The sequence below is a fragment of the Arachis duranensis genome, chromosome 4, assembly GCF_000817695.3.
Source record: "Arachis duranensis cultivar V14167 chromosome 4, aradu.V14167.gnm2.J7QH, whole genome shotgun sequence".
NCBI lineage: Eukaryota > Viridiplantae > Streptophyta > Magnoliopsida > Fabales > Fabaceae > Arachis > Arachis duranensis.
The window spans coordinates 6,661,487-6,687,531 of NC_029775.3; the positions used below are offsets into that span (position 1 = coordinate 6,661,487).

General features: G+C 32.6%; 3 protein-coding genes across 4 annotated transcripts; all 3 read right to left on the reverse strand.

Moving 5' to 3' along the window:
* Positions 1-2,920: 2,920 nt before the first annotated feature.
* LOC107483038 (C2 and GRAM domain-containing protein At1g03370) lies at positions 2,921-8,620 on the reverse strand. Its single transcript, XM_016103640.3, has 9 exons — positions 7,677-8,620; positions 5,969-7,210; positions 5,602-5,784; positions 5,191-5,474; positions 4,978-5,094; positions 4,611-4,873; positions 4,170-4,338; positions 3,777-4,049; positions 2,921-3,661 (listed from the first exon to the last, which is right to left on the reverse strand). Exons 1-9 carry the CDS (start codon positions 8,023-8,025, stop codon positions 3,470-3,472), a joined length of 3,072 nt encoding a protein of 1,023 aa, XP_015959126.1. The 5' UTR covers positions 8,026-8,620; the 3' UTR covers positions 2,921-3,469.
* A 2,118-nt stretch (positions 8,621-10,738) lies between these two features.
* LOC107483040 (farnesyl pyrophosphate synthase 1) lies at positions 10,739-14,629 on the reverse strand. Of its 2 annotated transcripts, XM_016103641.3 has the most exons (12): positions 14,298-14,628; positions 13,404-13,428; positions 13,135-13,250; positions 12,943-13,029; positions 12,737-12,853; positions 12,567-12,655; positions 12,158-12,209; positions 11,748-11,843; positions 11,607-11,651; positions 11,446-11,535; positions 11,278-11,349; positions 10,739-11,007 (listed from the first exon to the last, which is right to left on the reverse strand). In XM_016103641.3, exons 1-12 carry the CDS (start codon positions 14,406-14,408, stop codon positions 10,879-10,881), a joined length of 1,029 nt encoding a protein of 342 aa, XP_015959127.1. In that variant the 5' UTR covers positions 14,409-14,628; the 3' UTR covers positions 10,739-10,878. The 2 variants fall into 2 exon arrangements, with proteins under 2 accessions (XP_015959127.1, XP_020995618.1); XM_021139959.2 differs by lacking the exon at positions 13,404-13,428 and having other exon boundaries at positions 14,298-14,629.
* Positions 14,630-20,658: 6,029 nt separating this feature from the next.
* Positions 20,659-23,643, reverse strand: LOC107483041 (phosphoglycolate phosphatase 2; the record flags this gene model as incomplete). The annotated part of the gene is given in 9 exon segments (XM_016103642.2): positions 20,659-21,062; positions 21,301-21,404; positions 21,503-21,602; positions 21,692-21,789; positions 22,090-22,142; positions 22,233-22,292; positions 23,114-23,185; positions 23,251-23,322; positions 23,402-23,643. Coding segments are annotated over 9 exon segments (902 nt in total), but the record flags the coding sequence as incomplete, so codon positions are not given.
* Positions 23,644-26,045: the final 2,402 nt, after the last annotated feature.

Here is a 26,045-nt window from a genome sequence, read left to right on the forward strand (position 1 = left end):
AGCAGAAAATACATGTATATTGAGCCTTGTTATTTTTGTCATACTTCACTGTAAAATACTGCCAAGCTGGATCAGATTTACTTCTGGATGAACCAGTTTGAGAATTTTGAACAGCATTATCTTGTGGCTGTGAGTTACTTTGTGATTGTTCCATCTATAACAATAAGAAAATCAAAGACAAGAAATCAACTTCATGCAGCTTGACAGTCACAGAAATCAACTGAGAATATTCATGAACCAGCAAATAGAAGCAACAAAACTGGATTGAAAAACAGATTCATGAAGCAGCAAACAGAAGCAACAAAACTGGATTAAAAACAATGGCCACAATATGAAAAAGACTAAAAACAAAAGCCAGAGTGCAAAAAGCTCCATGAAGAAAATAAAAGTAAGGCACATAGCCACAAATTCTATGATACCACAAAGCCAGCCAGCTAGGGAAACTTGAAAGGCAAAAGCACATGAATGATGAATCAAAGAAAAATATCCCCCAACCATAAAAATTGTAAACTCTTGAACAAAACCAAATTATTTTGAAAATTAATGCAAAAAAAATCTGTTGCGGCAGAATCTGAAAAATTTTGAATGAGCTGCAATGCTGCATAATTTGTTACAGTAAAGCATCAGATCCAAATCAAACACCAAAGGCAAGAAGCAATAAGAACAAAATGGCAAAAAAATAGAAGCAAACAATGGATGAATCATGAATTACCCCTATACTCGTCACTGAAGCAAACAGAAGCAACAAAACTGGATTGAAAAATAGATTCATGAAGCAGCAAATAGAAGCAGCAAAAATAGATTGAAGATTCATGAAGCAGCAAACAGAAGCAGCAAAAACAGATTGAACATTCATGAAGCAGCAAAAACAGAGGAACTAGGAAGCATGTTCAAACAGAACAGGCGAGCTCAGAAGACAAGAAAATCAAGAAGACAAGAAAATCAGTTTTACCGGCGAATGAGAGGCGGGCTCGGTTCGGCGACGAGGAGGCGGCCTCAACGTGGTGGTGGTCGCGGCTTCTGGGTGGCGAGTGGTGACTGAGGAGCGCTGTTGGGTGGCGAGTGGTGACTGAAGAGCGCTCTGGAATCTGGTCTCTGGAGCTTGGTGGGCGGTGGCGCTGCTGGCCTTGGTGAATGGTGGGTGAGGGGGGAAGAAAGGGGAGGCTGGGTGCTGGGACTTGGGAGCTTGGGTGTTGGTGTTGCTGAATGCTGAGTGATGATTAGGGTTAGCCGGTTAGGTTCCGCCAGTTTTTTTTTTAAATAGCCAAAACGACGTCGTTTGGCTTTTGAATTATCAAACCACTGAACCGCCAAAAAATCGGACGGTTCTTCCAGCTCGCCGGTTAACTGCCGGTTCGACCGGTTTTTTGACCGGTTCTTTGCTATTCGGTTTTTTTGAGGTTATCCGGACCGGCTAGGTAACCGGTTCCCGGTTTTTCCGGTTGAACCGGCCGATCCGGTCCGATTTTTAGAACCATGGTACACACCCAGATATTTCACAAGCAGTCAGTATTGTTAACAGGTTCATGACAAATCCGGGTAAGGCACACTGGGAAGCAGTCAAGTGGATATTAAAGTACTTGAAGGGTACCATTGATATAGGTTTATACTTTAGTGAAAAATCATGTCAAATCAGCGGCTTTGTTGATTCTGATTATGCTGGTGATCTACACAGAAGACGTTCTACGACTGGTTATGTATATAAATTACAAGGTGCTTCAGTTAGTTGACGATCGATGTTACAAGCTATAGTGACACTATCTACTACAGAGGCTGAGTACATGGCAGTAGCAGAAAGGGTGAAAGAAGCATTGTGGCTACGGATGGGATCTTCTAGATGATTTGAGGTTTCAGCAAGATTGCATGAATTTGAGTTGTGATAGTCAAAGTGCAATTCATTTGGCTAAAAATCAGGTTCATCATACTCGTACCAAGCATATTGATGTAAGATATCACTTTGTGCGTGATGTTATACAGAAAGCAACATTTCTCTTGTAAAAGTACACACAGATGAAAATCTCGCAGACATACTGACTAAAGTAGTGTCAGAAAGCAAGTTCCAACACAGTTTAGAATTTTTCAATGTTGTTTCATGTTAGGCATGGGGATACGAATACCATACTTTGATCGTCCAAAATTTAAGTAGATTTCAAATTGTGACCGAGGTGGAGAATTGTGAGAATAAAAGAAGGATAATAGTAATTTTAGGAAGTAAAATAAATGAGTTTTAATGGGAGAGAACTCAAAATGTTTAGTAAGGAGTTTTTGTCAAAGAATTTTATTCTTATTCGTTGAAGTTATAGCATAGAGATACTATATATGCGTCTCTAGAATTGTAATTGAAGTAAAATAACAATAACAATATCCTTATTCACATCATCTTATAGAGTTAGTTAGAAGAAATCTTTCATATTGTTTTTTCTCTTTACAAAATATATAGCGAGTGCATTTGAGTAGTGTTCAATTTTATATTATTTTGTATCTATTAGAAGTCAAAATTTCGCTGTAAACTAAACAACTTTGAAGCTGCAGAAAGAGCTTTAATAAATTCTCACTTCCTAATTGATGAGCATTTTACTTTTTATTTTTCTTATTAAATTATTATATGATGTTACATCTGTAGTAGAGCGTTGGAAATGCCTTATTTCTTCTATTCAGTATACACATAACATTTTAAACATATCATTTAATTTTATTTTTATGTTTAAACTTTTTGGATTGTTATACATTAAAGTATAAAAAAAATTATATGATCATCCAACTAAATTTATATATTTAAATAATTTTTTAATAACAAATTTAAAAATTAATTAATTTTGTTGATGTAATAATACAAGATTGATTTTATGAAAATTAAATTAGTTCTATCCCTTTTGAATCCAAACTTTGAGTAGTTAGTTTTTTAGATTCAAACCCAAAATTAAAGAAGAATGTTATACCAGATTATAAAAAATCAATGTCTAAAAAGTAATCTCATTATGAATGTGTTTAACAAATCAATATATGAGAGAAACTGACTATAGCTGCTATAGGATATGTGCCTTCATATCATGGTGTTCTGAGAGGCCTAAAACAATGGTTACAACAATTGCTATATATGTAAATTGTAACCTATGTATTCTGCTATCAATTAAATCATCTAAATTCTAAATAGTCAAAACTAGTCATTTACAATGGGAGAACCAATCAGAAAATCTGGTTGGAAAAGCATCTCAAATCTCAGCATCATCATATCTCTGATTCAAAACTTCCTAAAGACAAGTAACATCAATCTCCACTATCAAGGTTAGTTTCACTGATATTCAATGCAGTTAAGAACCCAGAATGCACAAATCATATGCACCCTTTATGATATGATCCATCATATAAATTCTGCTCCAAGTTCATGAATTGATGAATTGTGAAAAAATATTTTTCGACGCGGGAATAACAGCTACCTCCCATGCTTGCTTGTTCAGAGACTCGTTTGTTATTTCGCTACAAGCTCCCTCTCGGCTACGGTGGACATCAAATTTAAACGTTCCTGCAGATTTTGTACAATGTTCTTTGTGATTCTTTTCTGATGCTTAGTGCTTTTCAGCCATTCAACTCCATAGGCTACAACAACTTTACATCCCTTTGCTTTTGCCGGTAAATCCTCGACTTGGTATCGAAGGTGCACCTGCAGAATATTAGTATACATTGCAATTCAGGGTTTTCCGGAGGCGAAAACAGGTAAGTCACAGAAAACAAAGATATAGCAACTAGGCACCGAAAGCCGAGAAACAAATACTCACACTAAAATAGTCACCAAGTGGAATTCCATGGAAGTTCATAACCTCTTCCACAAGCCAACCCTTTCCATCTGGAAGAGGAGATCTCTGCTGAGTGCTTGTCACTTCACCTTTATAACGCGAAACACGCTTCTCAAATTTGTAATATATTGCCCTTTCAAAGACTTCCTTGTCCTCGGATACCCAAGGGGTATAGGAATAGTTTAGGCAACCAGATTTTTCCATGACCCGACGGTCCAACTCACGGCCACTAAATATCTCCATGAAAAAACTGGCCTGAATCGATTGAAGGGGGGGAAGAAATGAAACAAAATAATCAAACACAAAAATCTGAATTCAGAATCAATGACAAATCAATAGAAATGCATATCTTAGACAAAGAGAGAGAGGGGTTACAGGAATTGGAAAAGTGCAAGAATGAATCTCAGACATGCTAACATCATGCATGCCAAGGAATGTTCCGCTTTCTTCACTAGCAAGGGTTTTGGTTTCGGATTCTTCTTCAACTAGCTGAACTTTCTGTTCAGGACTGAGGGATCTGGCTTTACACAGAGCCATGATAGTCCTACATCAGAGGCGAAATAATTTATTAGTTACACAGGATATCATATGGATACACATTTTTGAGATGTTACATGACCAATAATTTATTGAATTAATAATTTATTGAATGCAGTTATCATATCATCCCATACCATATGGATACACATTTTTGAGATGTTACGTGACCAAGAAAATCAGTATTGAGAATAGTGGCAGTTGAGAAGAAACTACGTTTGATTCTAAATGAGGATCAAATTAAACGAAAGGACATTGCCTGATATTTCCATTGTCTACCTGTGTGCAACATTGAAAGACACAAAGGACTGGAAATGGAACTTCAGCCTGCCTTGTTCATCTTGTGTCCTGGCACCATGCCTTGCATCCATACCTCTACCCGGTCGAAGAGTTATGACAACTACCGGACTCCCCATTGATGAAAATGTCGCGGGGATGACCTGAATGTCTTCAATATCCTCCCAAAGAAAAAAGAACTTTGTCTTGTTTCCAAACAAATTGGCGTGGAATCCAATTATTCTTGCTGAAAGGAATAGGCGACCCTACAAATAAACATCGACAATGTGATGAGGTAATATTAAACAATCCTGTGCCATCTACTACCACAATAAAAAAGTTAACATGAAATTGAACAGAAAAATCACACCTGAAGTGGCATTTTTCTTTTTAAATGACAGGTAAAGTCATTGATGAGAAATTCCTCTGGCGGAAGCCCAAAGAGTTTCTGAAAGGCTGAATTTGTCTGAGGAGACCGCAAATTAATCTGCACATTTTCAATTTAGAACAAATAAGCCAGAAAGAAGTGTGACAAAACACGAGTACGATACAAAAACGACAATACAAAACAGTCTTAACTTACCTTCTTGCCCACTTCTTTCTCCATTTTACTTAAGTAGTCTTTCGCAACATTGGCTCCTCTAGTGTTGTCCAAGTAAATTCTTAAGTGCAACTTCGATTGACATGCCAGAGCCAACTTTCCTTCAAGTGGAACCCATATGTCAGCAAGATCTGAGATGTTTGCTTTAAGAAAATTGATTTCAGCATGTCCTAGCGATACAGCTTCATCGAAGGGTCCATCGAAATCATAAACTTCCACATCCAGCACAGAAGGAGGATCATCCATAGCATCGAATTCAAATATTTCTGCATAGATTAGATAGACAATGTTCTAAACATCAAAAAACTGACTAGTCATACAATAATTTCTGCCAAGATTTCAATTTCATTCATTAGCACAGAAAATGATAAACAATGCCATGATGATATTCACCATTCCATAAAGGATTGGATTTCTGGAACTTGATTGAGCTCGTTCTTGTTTTCCCATTGCAAGTGAACACAACATATGGATCAGAGAAGGCACTGGAATCAACAGAAGCTAAATTGCTTCCTTCAATCAAGGCAACAGTTAGTAGCCATCCATCTCCTTGTGCTTTTATCCCATGATCACTACCTAATATTTTAAAGCCAAAAAATAAGTCTATATAAGCACAGACGTATCAACACTAAATATGCAAAAAATATCCAAAAACATTAGGAAAACAACCGAATGGTCTCATCATTAAGTAACTCTGTGGACAGCGAAATTGACTACATGAGAACTGAGAAGCATATCAATCTTTTCTTTATGAGATTACCCTTTTGTGCTCTGGCCTGAATAAAGCGTGAGATTAAACCCAGCATGCGTTCACATTGAAGAACAAGGACTGCACAAACAACCAATTCACCAACCGAATCTGGCAAGTCAAGACCAACAAACTCAAGCCCTTGAATTGTACTCGGTGCAGACAGCCAAATGTGGACAAGGACATATAACCCCATGAGCACTGTCGACAGCACTATGAAGTTAGCAAAATACTGCACTGCCAGCTTCCAATCTGACTGCGGCTCCGCTTGTAATGATGCTAGAGCTTGTTCCTTACTCGAACTAAGGTCCTTCATATCAACAGGTTTAACCATCTGAGATAACAAAGTTGCATATTGATCAAAGCTTTCCTTCATACCCTGCCTAGCCCCATTTTCTATCATTCCTTTCATCATGGTACTTTGCAAGAAATTCATTCGCCACGATATGACGAGATGGGAACACTGCTCTCCCGACGGCAACTCTGGTCCAGGAGTGATCAAATAGAGTAGCTCTACCTTAAAGGTGCTCCCATACATGACTTCGGGAGTACTGACACTGGCCAAAACAGCAAAGTTCTTCCCATCGGCTTTTAAGTACGTGTGTTCCTCAAAGGCTTTGACAGCCTTAATTAATTTGCTGGGAGCCTTGGTGTAACTAACTAATCTTTTCAAGCAATCCCCACCATTCTCAAACTTCCAAGGTCCTACTTGAAGTTCTGTAGAACCCTGTACCTCTGCCAATGACTTGAGAAAATTTGAATCAGTCGAAAACAGCAATGTGTTCAAGTCTTTGGGTGCAGTCATATAATGTTGATCAACAAGCAACCCTCCTGAAAAATTGCTAGGAATTTCACTTTCTTGATCTGCAGATTGAATTTTACTCATAGCTTCTTCAAATGTTTTGTTAGACAACGCATCTTCAGTCTTGATCTCACTGACTTCTTCTTTAATGATTTCAAATTGCTCTGAGTCAATGCTTCTGCGGGATGGGGTTGAAGGCATATCCGAAGAACCTTTATTAAAAATTTGAGCAATTCTTCCTGTGAGTGTTTTCTGTGCACTAGACTTCTCTTCCTTAGAAGATGTAGTTTCTTCCCTTGAAGGAGAAGACGAGCTTGAGGCAGCAGAAGACCTTGAAGGTGAATCAGTGGCTCCATCAGCCGACTTTCTTGGATGTGATAATTGATCACCATTACCATATGAATCCACAGCTGCATTCTTCTGTTGAAAATATATACTCAAACGAATCTCACCTGGCAAGAAAAATGATATAAATGGCACAAAATCATAGGTAGTTAGCACATTGTTTTCCTAAAAAACTTGAACAAATGGCCCATTGAGAGGCAAGATCGTCGTATGGCCAAGTTTGGTAACTGTTTCGAGACAGAAATATATAGACAATAGAAAACACAAACCTCTAAGGAAAATAAGAACAACACAAAAGCATCTTATCCTGGGACAAAATTTTTTGCAATTTTATGTCCACCTAAAAACTAGGACAATGGAGACAACCACAGAAACACAACTCTCTTACAGTTTCTAAATGTCGAATCAGTCATGATGCAATTTCCACCAACTAACATACTATAAATTAAAACTTCAAAATCAATATCACAACAATGAGGAAGGGGACATAGCCGCATAATCACTAGGGAAAGTAAGTTACTAAACTATCACACAAACTACAATAAAAATAAGAGTTTAGCAAGCATTACACACCAGCTTCTTTGTTCTTGATCTTCTTGGTCTTTGGTTGCAAAGAGTACCAAGCAGTGCCAAGGGACTTGATCTCCTCTTCAAAGACAAGTGACATTGGAACCTTGAGCTGACCAACAAAGTCATCATTGAAGAACTTGTCTTCATCCATGACAGAGATCACAAGCTCTTCATTGAGGTCATCAACCCTAAAGCTAAATTCTTCATCCCACCTTGGATTCAAGCATTTCTTGATCACCTTGGTCTTGTGCCTCTGCTTCCCCAACTGCAACCTCACGTATGGGTCACTCAACCCATTAGGATCCGTCGGTGGCAAGTTCTTTGCCTCAATCACACGAACCACAAGCTTCATTGAGCAGCCAAAAAACTCAAAAGGGTACTTGAATCTTGAGAACTAAAATGTGAACTTTTTTCAATTACAGAGCACCCCAGAAAGATCTTCCAAAAGGGTAATGCAGCGTAAGCACAAGGAGAAGAAAAATGTACTGAAGATTTGAGTGGAATGAACTAATGGAAGTGAAAAGAAAAAAATTATTAGAACATAAAAAATCCCAAATTGAAATTGATCAACACAAGTCAAACTCAATGAACAGAAAAAGAAAAACTAACCTATGAATCAGAGAAAAAAAAACTATTACAATTTCATTCTGAATTGCAAACTCAGCATGATGAATGGTTGAAACTTGAAGAAAGAAAAAAACGTGAAAGAAGAAGAAAAAGATTGTCAACAAGTTTGGGAAGCAGAAATTGAAGGGAAAAAGAAATGAAAAAGAAGATTTTTTTTAGGAGTGGATAATTAGAGAGACAATGATTGAACCTGTAGCAGACCGCAATTAACTGAATGATTGAATGATAGTAGAAAACAGAAGAAAGAAAAATGGGTTTTTCAAGGATAAAATTAAAAAGAAGGAAATTGAATGGAAAGTGAAGAGGGATTTGCAAAATCAAAACTTGTAACTTAGAAAAGTAAATGCACTTTGTCATAAAATTTTGTACCTTTTTTTCGCTTTCGTTTCTTGAATTTTTATAAATTTGTCCCGTATTAATTAATTAATTAATTAATTAAACTTGTTAATTGTTATTGACACTGCGCGTAAAGGGTTGGACTACTTGACCTTCCAAACTGAAAGAAATCACAACCACCATTTCTTTTATTAATTTAAGGGAATCCACACTTTAAATTCATTAAGCTTATGATATATTTTTAGATATATTCTTTTAAGAAATATAAAAAAATGATGCATATACAAACAATTAATTATTAAATCAGTTATAAATTTTATATTAGTAACTGATTTAATAACTATCACCATATGTTTTAATATAAATTTTATATTATATTAATAATTAATATAAGGTAGAAATTTAGGTGAACGTGAAGTTGATATCTAAGATCTGTTGGATAAAAATTTAGTCAAATCAATCAAATTATTTAACGACTCTCAGATATCAACTTCATATGAAGTCGACCTAAGTTTTTATCTTAATATAATATTTTTTATATACAAGTGTAATATGACTGAATTTTCTTTATGATATATTACCAATATTTGTTTCTTGAGCCCATTTTCTTGGGAATTTTTTTGGCAACCGTCACAATTCACAACCACCATTAATCTTTTTTTTTTTCTTTTCCATGTACTACATTTTTAATGATGACTATGCTTAATTTATGTTGAAACCATTACCATTCCCTTATATAAAATGCATATGTTCTTGTATATAATAATCAAACATTTAATATGAAAATAATACATTACATAGTTGTCATTTTATTAAGGAGAAGACCATTTCTTTAAAAAAGACATGCATACCAATATCCAACACCTTCTGGGGTCTCTTTAATAATTAAGAGACTAAGTTGCTAAAGCCTATAAAAAAAAAATATAAAATTAAGTGCCAATGAATGAAGGCTTTCCCTTTTCTGTTACCTGCTGAAAAATGGAGATGACATTTGAGTTATGCGTATCCAATGTCAAATGCAGTTAATGGGTCCAAAATGGGGGGCACCTACGCCACCTGGGCGACCATGCCCTTGAATGTTTGGGTTAAAATGTGCTCTGTTAATTAAAAGAAGTAAAAGAAAAACAAATTATTGAAAAAATATTTTTTTTATAGTTTTAATAAACTTTTAAAGAAATAAATACATAAAAAATATTTTAAAGTTATTATTTTTAGTTTTTTTAATATGTATTTTAAAAATATATTTTAACTCATTTTTATTTATAATTTATAACATAATACTAAAACTTTTATGATAAAATAAATTAGATTTTAATTTTTATTTACTAAAAAATATTTCACGTAAGACAAATAAAAATATAACCAAGTTGAGTTAATTTAGTGGTTAGCTCACTAGTTCACTTAAATAAGTAGAAATTTAAATTCTGTCTTGTGCATACATTAACTCATTGGCCAGCAAACAACAAACCCTTAAATGGAAATCATTAACCTATAGCGAATTAATCATTAACCTGTCGAATTAGGAAATATCGTAAAAAAAAAAAACAAGGTGATTGATGTTTGAATAATTGTTTGGAAGATATTTCTGTGTTTTTTTTTTAATCCACATGGATGGTATAGAATGGAATACTTTAAATATATATTATATTATTATTACACCCAAATACGTTTATATATGACATATTACGTAAGAGAAGTCCTATATAACTAATCTAAATGTGAATTATAATATACAAACAGCACAATTCTTACTATTCTTATAACACTTTTCATTTCATGAATGGAATTGCGTTGCATGTGACACTTTTATGGAGTCAGCGTTGATTGAAAACGAGTGGCCGCAAGCTTCAATCTTGCTTGACGCGTTCTTCAGACTTCAAGTTTATTTATAATTTTATTTAGGACGCATTTGATTTACTAAATATGATAAAATTTTATTTTCTGTTTTTACTTTGTATTTTTCTTAGAGCTACCGATCCTTTAGAATTCACTTGATTTCTAGAACTAATCTTATCTAGATTGAACCAAGTTATTCCACTCTGAGTGAACAACAAAGAAGATAGTAGAAAATTAGAAATGAATAATGATGATGTGATAAATTAATAACTAGGAAAAAATACAAGTTTGATATTTGAAAAGCTCTACGCCATGAGAGAGAAGAAATCAAAGACTAGAATGAAGACACTATTGATTCTATTGCATTTTAAAACAATGTTGGGCCTTGCATGTTAGGGGGGGGTCCCTACTTCTGCCTCTTGTAAATTTTAGCCAAAAAAGACTTGAGCACAGCTTGCACTGCTTTGCTAGGATGAGCTTCAATGGAATTTACAATCTTCTGATAGCTCTGGCTCTCATACTCCTCAAATACACCCTATTGTTCATTGTTCATGTCCAATTATATGTAAATAAATAATGAGTTTGATTTCGATGCATGGTCAATGATAAAAAGTTTTACACTGTTATCCAATCAGTTTCTACCACGTCGAATAAAGCAGTTAATTTCCACACTCATTGAATTCAAAGAAATTGCTTTTATCTACGAGGTAGCACCTAATTGGATGATACTCTTACATTGAAATTGAACCCATTTTTTGTTGACTATGAATTGATAATGAAAGCTAGCTGTAAATGAGGTTCAAACCTGAAGATTTAGCTCGTTATACAGGGCCTTCACTTTAGCCACATTTGCTGGATCAGGCTTCCCATAATGTTCCTATAAACCATGAAAACAAATGAGTAATTTTCCCAGTTTAATCACGGGAAAGAGAAAGGAAGGCAGAGAGAGAAAACAAAAAGGTTGCAGACTAACATATAAAATTTTCTTTTGTTGTTCATTGCTAAGTTCCAACGCTTTCACAACCAACCAAGAGCACTTGAAGTCTTCAATATCAGTACCAATCTGGTTCCATAGATAACTAGAATGAGGTTCAGAAGATTATATTTCCAGCATCAATTATTAAGCATGCTTACCTTCCCAATTGTTTCGGGATCACCAAAGCAATCCAAATAATCATCCTGAAAAAAGAAGGGAAAGAAAGAAGATAGGTACAATGCAGCTTTTAAAAGAAACTTCAAGACTCAACAGTGCAGAGTCATGCTAAAAAATATTACCTGTACTTGAAAGTATGTTCCCATCTCAACAAGAATGTTCTTTACATCAACATGGTTATCCAAATTTTCACCCGCCATGAGCAATGCGCATGCAACCTGTGTAAGACAGACAAATATGAAAAGCTAAATAACAGACCTATATTTAAGTATAACAAATGCTTTAAGTGAAAGATTGCCATACATTGCATGAAAGGAAAAGAAAAGATAAAAGAAGTGATTTCAAAGTTCGAACTGAACAGAAATTACGGATGTTATGTCTGCTTTTTCATGAACAATCAGAAAATATAAGTTCTAGCAGTGAAATATATGGTGTGAACAATCAATTGTCCTTGGTATCTTACAGAAAAAGGGCAAGTAAGAAATCTAAATTGTGGAGGAAAGATAAAAATGTATCAAGATATAATACTTACCGGAAGGTAAAACGAATAATAGGCAGTCTTGTACTGAACAATACGACGATGACTGCAAAAGATGTTAATCTATTAGTTATTAGTATTGATTTTGAAACTGCCAAAACATGTAAGCATAAATATAACATATGGAAGGGATATGCCCGGCAAAAGAATTTGGCTAAGGTCTTTCGAAGATCTCAAGCAGCACTCACACAAATATTTGCTGTGAAGCAAAATCACAATTCACAAGGTATCCATCATTTTATTCTATAAAAAGAGGATATGATGTTTGTAATACAGAAGAAAGAATTTCTACTGCTTCACAGTTATTATAGTCACATATAACCCTGTATCATATGTTTGTTGGAAAAGAGGTTCATGAATAATAATTTTTACCACACCATTTTCTTAGTTTCTGGGGACTCACAGCGTTAATGTGTATTTGGATAGGTCTTTTTCTCCTTCAAGTGTAGTGATCAGATCAATCATCTGTCCTGAAGCAGTTTGAAACTCAACCTAACATAAAGTCAAGATAAGCAAGTTTTAGCACATATCAAGAGGGTACTCACATCATCCAAACTTTGGTATCTGTACAACCTCATTAAACAGATCAAGAAGATCCACGTAATATGGCTTTCCCTTGAAGTGATTCTTAAGAATACGTGGAATATGATTTCGTAGTAGAACTCCATCATTTGCTGCAATCAGTCCAACCTTCACCACAAAGTAACAAGATGTCATTTGCTTTATCACAACAGGATAAAAAGGATATCAAGATAACACATGTTTACTTGGTTTCAAACCTTGGGTACTCTGAACCAGCATGGCTGACCACGCCGTGTGTGAGAGTTGTCCATAATGTCGTCAAGAACTAGAAAATATGCCTGAAGCTGCAACATTCATTGGCAGAAAATAGTAAGTTTCCTCAAATACATCACAGAAAAATTCGGCTGTAATGGTTAAACTACAAAAGTAAAAGTTCCAGATTGCCATACCCATTCAATACACCAACCAAGAGCACTAGCAAGGAATATTTCATCATCAGTTAGCGCCTCCCCTTCTTTTAACAATTTGTAGCTGTCAATAACGGACAATCCACGGTTTAGCTTCCCTGCAATGTAAAGTTATCATCCATCTTTAATTCAATGACGCTTATCTCTTTCGAAATGTTTCCTGTACACCCCTTTCCTTTCCTAGAGGGGAACAGTTACAATAAACTGAAAATTTGCTCAGAACAAACTTAAATGAAATTCTCAAGTCCCACCTCCAGGCACATTGTAGTCTAGCATCTGCAATAAGTTAAGAGCACAAAACACTAAGTAACTGATCAGAACATGCATCCATATTTCAAAGAAACAATAACGAAAAGTAGAAAAGATCATCTATGCAAACATGCACGCTTAGAACCGTGGCATACACAACGCAAATATGGTTGGACTAAGGGAGAACTACAATTAGTAACTCATGAAAAATCATAACAGTGCCATCAGAGTAATAGAACCCATTCAAAGTTTCCACAAGAAATAAAGCCATTCTCTGACCATGTCACAATTTGTAAAAGACCGCACAGCATTGTTGGAATAAGTTTTTGCCATGCAGATTTGCATCATACAGGATTCCCTCCTCTAAGGCTTTAACAGAATGCTCAAGGGATGCTTAAATTCTGAAGACTATATATAAATCCTTGAACAATTAAATATCAATTTTAAGTAGAATTCTTCAAATTAAACACGATCTTAGCAAATAAAATATAAATGTTCCGGCAACCAGAAAAAGAGAGCCCCATATCTTGGTGGATACGGCAGCTATATAAGATACCCATCAATTATTAGGTAAATTCAACCAACAATCTCATTTAGCTATATTGCTAGTGGGGTCACTACAACTACGACAGCAATCATATTAATGGAACTCATCAATAATCTCAACCATAGTACGGTATAGTACAATCGTGTTAACATTGAGTTAATCTAATGCGCGCCGTACATTCTAATTATGCAATTAAACTCCACATTCATTTCACTTCCACAAAAAGAACAAATTTTTGCCCCCAATTTGAATCACGCTATTAAGATTCAGGATCCCGCGTCAACAAAACAAATGCAATAAAGAGATGAATGAAAGGCACAAGTTTATTGAGAAGAAGGGGAATGATTACCCGGTCGATCCATTGGCGAGCATCATCGGAGAACTCGAAAGCGGGGTCGTTGAGGAGCTCGGATTTGAGAACGGAGTAGACATTGAGGAATGTTGACTTGAGATCCGCCATTGGAGAAAAAAGAATGGATAAAAATAAAAAAGGTAGCGCTTTTGAGTTTATAAATAAGAAGAAGTGAAATTTGCGATTGGAATTGATTTATAAATATAGGAAGAGAGAGAGAGAGAGGGAAGGGGGAGGGAAGAGAAGAAGAAGAGGAACGAAAAGCGTGGTGGAAGTACAGAGAGCTTCGTGAGAGTGATGAAGGGACCTCAACACACGCTTTGTTACCGCATTTATCATCTTCTTAGTTCTTACCTTCTTTTTTTGAAATCCTCCGCACTTTCCATATAATTTACCATTTTTGCCATCTCTCTCTTTTTTTTATTTTCCTTTTTCTCTCAATTTAGGGTACAACACTCGATCAAAACTACACTCCAATTAGGTAAATTAGACGATACTATCTCATCAGTAAATATTATTATTTTTTATTAGTATTTAATTAACAATAATTTACATACATATTTATTAACATTTTATACATAAAAAATATATAATTTATAGATATATTTATTAAAAGTTTATCCACATAAATTAATATATTTTGTATCTAAATTTTTTAAAATTTATACACATAATTTAATAAAATTTATTTGTTATTTACTAAAAACTACTAATCTATAAAAAATTTTCTTTTAAATTTTATTATCAATAAAATATTTTTAAATTATTTAAAAACCTAAAAAGATGCCAAATGTGCAAAAAAACGGAATAAACTTCTCATTATGATAGAATATTTTTATCATATTTTTAAATTATTTAAATATATTTTTGTTAAGAATAAAATGCAAAAGCATTTTGTTTAACAAAAAAATACTTCAAATGTATTTTCGTGGTTTACCCCTCAATTTAATTACCAATAATATTTTTTGGTTTTTTTTTTTAAGGAAAACTCGCCCTAATTTACCGGCCAATGATTATCTACTAATTTCTAACTCTATTATGACTTATGAGGAATCTTATTTATCTAACCCAATTCAAGTGAAGTATAAAGGTATGTACGCAACATTTTTGTTTTCCATTTTTAAGATTTAATTATTAGACCTTTCTTAATTTCTTTTAAAGGATCCATGTATCATCTAGCATCTTAAGTCTATTTATAAAAATATTTTTATTAAATATAATTATAAAAAATATATTTTTATTAAATACAGTAATAAATAAAAATTATCAAAAATATTATTGATAACGTAAGGAGATTGTTTTGATTTTTGCTCTTCTCATTAATGGAAGGCATCGGTGATAATATTCACTACAAATTACAAGGTTAGTAAGGTAATGATAAAAAATATTGTTTAGACAAAAAGGCTTTTGAAAAACTAATTCATAATTGATAGAAACTTGAAAGTGTGTTTGCAATGCTGAAAAATTAAACTTATGTTAATTATTATTCATAATCGTTTTTTAAAAATAATTATTTATGTGACTAATATTTGGATACTTTAACTTATAAATAATTTTGAGATATTAGGGTTTGAATGCAATTTTTAAGTAGTATACTTATGAAACTAGGTATAAATTAATTTAGAGTGAAAATTTATATGCAATTAACTTCACGTAAAGTTAATAATTAAGAATTATTAAATAAAAATTTAATTAAATTAATTAAATTATTTAAGATTTTTAACTATTAATTTTAAATAAAATTGAATACATCTGATATTTTACCTTAATTTATTTATTATATGAAATTAGGTGGAAACTAAAATCTAGAAGTTGGAGCATGAAGTGAAGTGAGGTGACACGTGTTAATCTGCTATTGGAAGGTTTTCCTCGTGTTAGTAGTATCTGATTGGATGATGTGAGGAGGACGAAGATTCTCCCACGATGCCCTCGTTTCGTTTGTTCGCAGCTTGCATTCCACGAGGAATGAGAATCAGATTGTTTTTTATTAGATACTTGCTAACATTTTGGGTGTTGGATCTCATATTTTTATTTCCAAATAAATGAGTGGTTCAGATTAATCCCAAGTCACTATTTTGTTGACAGATGATGAATCGTGTGGTCATGGTGTATTGTTTACAAGTGACTATTGCTTAACCTATCTATCATCAAATCAAAGCAAGGATTAATTTATGTTCCGTATGGTTCACGTGGCACGCTTTTTTAAATATTGCTTTTATGTAGAGCTATTCTACTTTGTTTTGCATCCATTGCATCTTGGTCGTGCCAAACTACTCAAGTGTAAAATACCAAATACTGGAAGGGAAGGTGGAGAATTACACTTTTGACACATGAAAATGAATTTGATAAAAAACTTATTAAAAATCAATTTTTAATTCTTTTGGTGAACTTTTTAATTTTAATATGGAGAGAGAGTTAGTGTATAGCAAAGTTATGGAGGTATATCGTATTTTATCAAGATATGAAGACTACGCAAGATAAATGGGATTATCTGATTGGAGGTACTGTAATCGAACGGATCGAGTACAGACGGTACAAAAAATTCTAGATTCAATTTGTATACTGACTCCACATAGCAGACGGTACAGGAAATTCTGGATCTAATTTGTGTATTAGCTCCATATGACACGCATACAGTTGGACTCCGATTGGCTTCGATGCTTCCAATAACCTTTGGAATGTTACTCCCTCCTAGCAGCATCATTTTCACCCTCACATACAAATCTCTCTCTGTTTGCTCTCTAACCCCACAATCATCTCCATTTTTAATTTCAAAAAAAAAATTTGTGCAGAAAATTCTGGATCATATTTCAATACCCACAAAATTATACTCTACACAAATCAGACCGTCTGATTTGTATCTCTCTCTCCAATAAAATCGGACGGTCCAATTTCTTTTCACTAAAACTAAAAATTAAACGTCATCACAACAGTGTATATTCTTTCAATACTCCATAACTCAGTGTAACTCACATGTCAATCTCATATAAAATAATTAGCCTCTTTTAAGTATGTTTGACAAATTTTTTTCGTAAAAATAAAGCATTTAATAAATAATAAAAGAAAACATTCTTAAACGTGCTTTTTCATTTTTTTTTTCAATTCATATGTATAGAATTTGAGAGCCTAGCAATAGTAAGTGGGAAGGAATTTTCTCAGTTTTTTTTAATTGTTTCGTCAAATATATTTTTTTATTGTTTAATATTTTTTTCGTTCCAATGTAAAATTATATGGTAAAAAATTATACTCAAAAAAATAATTTGAGAAAAAAATAAAAAAATATCCAGTCTCGTAATAAAAAATAAAAAAGTATTTTTTATTTTTGGCGATAAGATATATGCACATTCTATTTACAATCCTTTTCAAATTGAATGCACTTCATATCATATTTCAATTGGTTACTTTTTATTATCTTATACTCCACGGCCCTCTTAATGCTATACATCTAGACCTATATAATAACTTCTTCCTTGTTTTCATATTGTTGCCCAATTTCAAAATTTTTGGTGGGATCATTCGCAGAGCCTCCTTGACTAAACGAGTAATCTCGAGTTATTACCTCAAGATTCAGCGTGAAAAAATGATCTGACCAATCATATAGTTGAAAAATCGTAGTTTGTGTCAACGCCAGACCTCTATCAATGAATTAGTTCATCTACTCCTCCTCTCCATTCGGAATTTTTATCGGTTCAACATCTGCATCTTCACCGTCATTAGGTTAACTTGGTACAAATCTATCATTGGATTTCTAATCTCAGAACCTTCATAGCTTAAAAAATCTGCTTGCGTCATACCATTATCAAAATCATTGACATTTGACCCCTCTTGATTATTCTCTGGTGACATGTTAAGGTCAACTATCGTCTTTCTAAATTTTTTTTTTATTGCCCCACCTGATTGGATTTCATCACCAGCATCCATAGAGATCCATCCACACAAATCGATTAGAAACACAAATAACTCCAACAAATGGACATTTGGTCAACGCTGTATTAAATCTTTATAAGATATAAGTTTTTGTTATCACGTAACCGATACCTAATTCGCACAAAATATAAAATATTATGGTCAAATAATAAAATAATAATAAAAAATTACATCTACGAAGTATAAAAACAACTATAAAAATTTAGTAAATGCTAAAAATAATACAATTATACCTCTTGTAAAATAAAATGTCGTTCACTTTTGTCGGATCTCTATAATAGGTTTTTTTTCATATTTTTTCTTTATACTTGCTGAATGATATGCACTATAAAATTCTTTAAATTTGTTAGACTATCCACTTCAAGTGACATGTATACAAATATTGGTTGAATAATAGATCCATTATGATTATATAGTAATTCACTATCATAATGAATACAATAGAATTCTAGACATTTTATAGAGTAACTAGATGAAGAAAATAATAGATTAGTGAATAAGAAATGAGTGTTGAAGGTGATTGACCCCCCTCCCCTCTAACACTAAAATCGTCCTTGTCCACTTTAACAATTTTGCCATTGACCGCCTTCGCCCCTCCGACAATGAAGTGGTCCTTGTCTACTTTGACATTTTCGCCAATGACCCCTGTGTCATTTTTCCTGTCGAGTTATTCTCCGTCGATCCAAATTGGCTTTGTCTGGAGAAGAAGGTTCTCGACGGAAAACGTGAGAGGAAAATCATCGGTGGCTGCATCAGTGAGGTCGAACGCTCTCTCCTCTTTCTCTTCCTCGCTCAGATCCAAGTTGTTGTCCCACTCCATTCCCCCAATCTCCCCCTTAGGTGACGGTTGCAGTACCCATACACCATCAATGACTGAATCACCGTAGTGATAACTATATCAATCGAAGTAACAAGAAGCAAAAATGGGATTGAAATTTAAAAAATTGAATGAGAATATTTTTTTATAAAAAATATTATTAAAATTTTAGCCTCAATAAAATGTCAATCCTAGATCACAACCACCATAAAATCATTATCAACGCCATTCTCATTGGTGGGAGCTGAATTATAATAGCTTTACAAACTTGGATTTTATACATGATAATGGAATCTAGATTGATAATTCTGCCATAGTAAATATTAGAATAATTATCTGACTCAGTTCCAAAGAATTTTAAAAATAGATATTTTAGACTCTAATAAAAATTAATACACAAACATATTTATAAGGTTTTACTTCGATAGATAAATCAACTTTTAATTTTACATAGATCAATTTCCAATGTTTTTTTACGTCAAACATAATAATTTTTCATCTATTTTTCAGTATGACTCACTAAATTTTTCAAGTATTTATTAGAAAAAAATATTAGTAAATATTATAATCAAATTAATTTTTAAAGTTAAATTTAACCTATTTGATTTCTAATAAAGTATTTTTTCAAGAAAAGAAATAATTATTGAACCATCCTCACTACATACACAATTTCAAATCCAACAACAACAAATGTTAAAACTATTTGATATTTTTGTATTTAATTTAACTTGATATGATAGCTATGAATTAAGTATAATCAAAATTATTCTTCTATTTTCACTTATCTCAGCTTAATCACTAAATTATCAATTAACTCAAAAAGCTAACTAAATTTTTACTTCATAATTAGACTAACTTAACATACACATGCATATGCATGTAGCACATAGATTATTTTTCTCTTATTTATAATGTGTGCAAAAATCATGTTAACAAAAAAAGTGTCAAATTTACAACTTAATTCCATATACATAATGTCAAATTGTCAACAATAATTCGAGAATATCCTATTTTAAAAAAACATGTTAGTATTAAAAGAAAATATTTTAATTTGAATTTCAAAACATCATTATTTACCTTGCTTGATTCCAACAAAAAGAGTGTGTCAATATGCTAGTGTCATCATCCACATACACAAAACTAAACTAATAATAATAAAAATTGACGTATATTAACAGTAAAATAAATCAGGGAGACTATTATGCCTAACACATATAATAACAGTAAAATAAATAAGGAGACTATTATGCTTGACAAGGAAAAATGTTAAAAATTAATTTATGTATTAATTTTATTTGGGGACTAAAATGTCTACTTCTAAAATTTTTGGAGTCTGATTTGAGTAATTATTCCACCATAAAATATACTGTAAACTGATTTGTCTATCAAAATAAAATCTTGAAGATTGATCTTTGTATTAATTTTTTTTAGAACTAAAATATCTACTTTTAAAATCTTTGAAACTCATTTGGGTAATTACTCTAAATACTAAATAGTACATTTATCCCCATTAATATCAATTACATTGGGGAGGTTTGAAATTGGTGGAAGATCATAGGGTCATTATTCATCTCTCTTTCTTCATCCCTCAAAATTTTTAAGGAAAATACATAGTTAGGGAAGAAAGGAGATTCCCTTTGCTTTCTATTATGGTTATTCACTCGAAGTTTTGTCTTGATGGTCTACAGCCATAAAAATCAATGCTATTTTGAGCAGCATATTGCTCTCACTATGAGCCTCCTATCTTATGTTATAACAGTGACTACTTATGCTACAGCATAATCTGAGTACCGCTCAATAATAACTATTAAATGTTCATGCCATTAAAATCTTCCCAAAAAAATATCCCATGCTTATTATTAATCTACATGGGAGAACAACAATTATAGTGTCATCTGAATTGGAAAGAGAAAAATCTTATGCTTCCAATAAGTCAAGCATATCAGAAATCTTGCTTGTGTAAAAATCAGGGTGAATATTATTTGAAGGATCTTGCAGAGCTGATTGAGTTGTGCAACCTGTTACCACAACAACAGTAGTTGTAACATTTCATGAATGACTTATGTGGTTGAGTTAAGTGTATGCAAAGGTTATCAAACTCAAAGAGTTCACTTAGGTAAATTTGAATCATAAAACTCTTGTAAGCTCATAAGAGTATGAAACCTAAACATGTAAACTCATGAGAGTTTATGATTTAATACAAGTGTTTGATAACTTATGAGTCTATGATGCAGAAAAAAAGGTAAGTTCCCTTACCAGATAGAACAAGAAGAGTTTTGCAACCAGCATTCTGTCCAAACAATATATCGGTATCTAGTCTATCGCCCACCATGCACATCTTGGAGCAACTTACGTTGAATCTGCTTGAAAGAGTGGGTTATATGCTGAGGAGGGAAAAGTAAAACAAGAAAGTCCCTGCCATCAAAATCAATTAATTCAAGCATATTTTAACTCTTACTTCTGGAGTAAAAAGTCCATCATAAAGGTTGATGGTTTTCCAACTACTATAGGCTCCTTCTGGGTTGATCCACACATAGCAGCAACCATACACCCAGCACCTGAAATCCAACTTTTAACCATTATGGGGTCATACAATAAGATAGCAAACTAATTCCACTGTGTGAGATAATGGAATCAGAGATAGAACCAGGCCATTCTTGCCAAGCAGTCATATGTCCAACTGCATCACGGTTGGTAGCAATGAAAAGGCATCCCGGATTCTCACGTATGCAAAGGGTTCCATACCTATTAGATGGAATTTGAACATCACGGTTAGAAATTAAAGTGGATAGAACTAATTCTACCATCGAAATCGAAGAGGATTTTGGTGAATATCAATCAATATATGATCAATCTATCTTGTGATGATAATATTAATCGGGAAAAAAAATGGTATTGATATTGTATATACTCAGGAGTCCATATGTTTAGTTCTTTAAAACTTCTAAGTAATCAAACGTTCTGAATTTGAAATTCAAATAGTCTGGAACAATATAAATTAGAAGGTAATGCTGAAAAGAAGAACAAGCGAAATTGTTTTCTTACTGAAGCTTGTAATAGTTAATGTTAGGATCAATGCCAACCACTACAGCCCCAACCTGCAAGAGTGCACTCCTCAATCCTCAGTTAAACAGAAGCATAGTCTCAATGAAGATACTCAAAGAACAATGGGGAAGATGTTACATTACACTCTTATCGTGTTCAAAAAAGATGTTCTGCTTCAGGTCCACTGTTTTATTGGCATCTGCCTGCAATTATTGAATGATTTAGCAACAATAACTTGGGAGGCAATCTTGTGATTCTCAGCCCTCTGTTAATGTCTTGTTTTTGAAACATGCATTGTCAATTTGGCATTAAGAAAGTGTAGCCAAAATAGAGTTGAATATGATCACATGAATCAAACTGTTAGTGTAAGGGTTTCCTTTGAAACAATACATACATGCACAAGAACATCTTTTGATACAATTTTACTGATAAATCTGGGACATCAGAATTTATTGTTTTTAGCTATCACTTAGCCGTCAAGTTAACCTTTAGCCTAGTAATCTAACAACATTCTTTATTCCATACTTTTAGGCTTAGTTTGGTAAAGCTTTACTTTTTAAAAAGTGTAGCATTCATGTTTGGTAAATCAAATTAAAAATTACTTTTAATAAACACAAGTAGCAATAATTACGTTTGGTAAAATAGCTTTTAAAATTTAAAAATACTATAAAAGACATAAATTTAAGCGCTAAATTTGAAAATTAGTTAATATATAAGGTTATATTAAACTTCTAAATTTTGAAAAGTGCAAGCCAACTTTGAAAAGTTCCTCCTTAGTTGCTTTCAAAAGTACCCCTATCTTTTAAAAAATGCATAAGTACATAGTCTTTTTAATTTACGAACTACAAAAGGAGGAATTTGTGCTTTCAAAAAGCAAAAACACCTCTTTGAAAAGCTTTACTAAACCAAGCCTTAAACATTGATGGCCAAAAACAATAAAATTCTGATGAGCTCTAGCATTCTTCGATCGAAAAATCAAAACTTTTACAAGCAAAAGATGAGTATGAAGATGAACTTAACTTACCGGACCACCGAACGCATTGAAGCCAGCAAGGCGCAACTCCTCCAGTATACCATCCCCTCCAATTACATAAACCTGAACATTGAGAAGAAGATGAAGCAGAAAGAAAAAATAGATATTAGAATATGAAGGAAGCAAACCTTGTTTTGAGGAGGGAAATTGTAGAGCTTCAAGTACATGGCAGCTGCAAAAGAGGAGGAGAAAATCTCATCCTACAAAAGAGAGAAAGATGAGGAAATGAAATGAAAGAAGAGGAGAGTGAAGAAGAGAAGGGTGAAGAGTAGAGAGTACCGGGGAAACAGAAATCCCTAAAAAGTGAAACTTGAGGGCGTACTGAGCACGTGACTTGAGGGAGTTGTTGGTGACGAAGACGAGCTTCTTGCCCTTGGAACGAAGAAAGTCGAGGGTTTCAGAAACGCCGTCGATGAGGTTATCTCCCTTCCAAATGACGCCATCGCAGTCGAAGAGGAAGGTGTCCACGGAATCCAGCAGGTGAGTCAGATTCTCACGTGATAGAACCTGGCAACTGTTCATGCTTCTTCTTCTTCTTCTTCTTTCTGCTTTCGCCTTTCTTCTTCCAACTATTGGCTGCTTTCTAGTTTCTTCTCTTCTCTTTATTTACTCACGTGCTAAAAATATTTCTTTTCTTTAATCTCATTCACTCACATGTATATTTTTTTTATTTTTTTATTCCAAAATAATTCATTTTCAAAAGACAAAATTAGAAAAAATGCTATTTTTTTTTACTAAAGATAAGAGACTCGAATCCACAACCTCTTAGTTAAATATGAAAAGACTATGTCATTTGAACTATTACTCATTGGCAAAAAAAAATGCTATTCTTAGTATAAATGATAAATGACTCATGTATTTGATATAAAAGGTATATATAAAGAAGTATACCATTTTTTTAAAGTAAATTTAAAAAGTAATTGTCTCAAATAAGTTCACTTTTTGATCAAATATGATTCTCGTTATATAAAAAATCTCAAATCTATAACTTCATAAAAAGACTATACCATTTTAGTTATAACTCATTCATAACTTATTATTTGACACTTAATTATAAAATATATAAACTAATTATTTAATACTTAATATATAATAATTTATTCATGACTTATTATTTGACACTTATTATTCATGACTTATTATTTGACAATTACTATTTTAATTATAAAATATATAAACTAATTCGATACATATCAGAGATTAAATTAGGTAGATTAATCTCCTATTCATCATATTTTGAATGTAGCATTAAATTAAGTTTGAGTATACTATTTATAAAGCTCAGTTATATTTTTTATGCAATTTGATTATATTCTGTGATTACGAGACTATTCTATATTTTTATACAAATTATTAATTGGTGATTAGTTTCTATTAATTTTGCATGATAGTTATTCATTTATGACTGATCTATTTATCTCCAATAATAATGACCTATTAATATTTAAAAAAGTTATTTAAATATTAAAATCAGTTATCAATATTTTTATGTATAAATGCATACAACATATATTTATATTTTAACATATATTATATATTAATAATTAATTTTAATAACTAATTAAAATGTACACTTACTAATTACTATAATTGATTAATATTACTATTTGTTTTATTCACCAAAAAAATATTACTATTTGTTTTATCATCTCTTTAGTGCTTTAACATATCTCTCCTCTCTTAATTAGTCAATGAAAAAATAAATAAATAAATAACCCTCACAAAACCAAGCTATCTAAGGCAATATTGTAACACTCTGTGCAATAGTATTATCATAACTTTTTTTTTCCCTTGTATTGTTATAGCACCAAATTTACTTCTTGAATAGAAGACACCAAAATTTGCCACAAAGTCATGAGAACGTACAGAAGAAATTATTCTGTCTACCACTTGCAATGATCTAACAAAATCATAATTATAGTTATTATTATGAATTATAAATTTTAATCATGCTTACCGAAACATTAATCTCGGTGATTTCCAATTATCATGATTCATGCATGATGAAATGAATACCCTTATGTTTTTTTTTTAAATATTCTCTGAGTTCTTTATTGGGCTAAAACTTGGATCCAGTAATAACTTGGCCCATATTTAGATTGGACTATTGTACCAAAAAAAAAAAGGTTTTGAAAAATGCATACCAAAAACAGATGCTTAACAAAAAAAAAAGGTGCTTTTAATTTGTCCTATTTTGTGGAATATTCTCAAAATATGCTGTGTCATAATAAACTGACTTCTCTGAAGCTTCACCCCTTAGCACAACAATAAGGCCAATAATAAGTTAATAACATTTAAAGATTTAATGTAATAATGTAATATAATGTTTGTCTATAATTACTCACTTCACATGGTGCCAAACTATATTTTACCTAGCTACCCATATACCTAGCTAGAAAGTAATAATAATAAAATAATTATAACTTGTCAGGCTTTGACAGCCAAATAATATTGCAACACCCTACATGAACATGACCACTTCTATTATATTATTTTTTTTCCCTCTCACTAAAGAAAAGAAAAAGCCTCATTATTAATTTTTTCAAGCTAAACTCAGTATGTAATTAAAAAACATCAAACAAAGTTTTCAATATCATATTTGGTCCACATTTTTTTCTTCTTTCTCTTTCTTTCTTTACCAGACAGATTACAGGTCAAATGGGATGAGAATGATGATAAGTCTTAGAAAAGGACATCAAAGAAAGAAAGAAAGAAAAGAAAGGTATATGACTATATGGACCTTGTTGCCATGCCCAAAACCTTGAGTTTTCTTATTAGGTAATAGGTTTTTTCTAAGCTGAGAGAGAGAGTACTAATTTTGAGTTGTAGTTTATTCTTTTAATTATTTCTTTAATTTTTTATATGACTAAAAATTTAAATATATATTATTTTTCAAAAAAAAAACTATATTCTGCTTTTCATT

What these genes read in the sequence shown, in the direction of transcription:
- LOC107483038 (XM_016103640.3), bottom strand. Translation starts at nt 8,025, where the DNA reads ATGAAGCTTGTGGTTCGTGTGATTGAGGCAAAGAACTTGCCACCGACG. An exon ending in AAAGAAAAATGCCACTTCAG is followed by an intron (nt 4,874 to 4,977) that starts GTGTGATTTTTC and finishes GTTTATTTGTAG; the next exon opens with GGTCGCCTATTCCTTTCAGC. An exon ending in TCTTTCAATGTTGCACACAG is followed by an intron (nt 4,339 to 4,610) that starts GTAGACAATGGA and finishes CCTCTGATGTAG; the next exon opens with GACTATCATGGCTCTGTGTA.
- LOC107483040 (XM_016103641.3), bottom strand. Translation starts at nt 14,408, where the DNA reads ATGGCGGATCTCAAGTCAACATTCCTCAATGTCTACTCCGTTCTCAAA. An exon ending in ATTATTCGTTTTACCTTCCG is followed by an intron (nt 11,844 to 12,157) that starts GTAAGTATTATA and finishes TGTCTTACACAG; the next exon opens with GTTGCATGCGCATTGCTCAT. An exon ending in ATCCCGAAACAATTGGGAAG is followed by an intron (nt 11,536 to 11,606) that starts GTAAGCATGCTT and finishes CTATGGAACCAG; the next exon opens with ATTGGTACTGATATTGAAGA.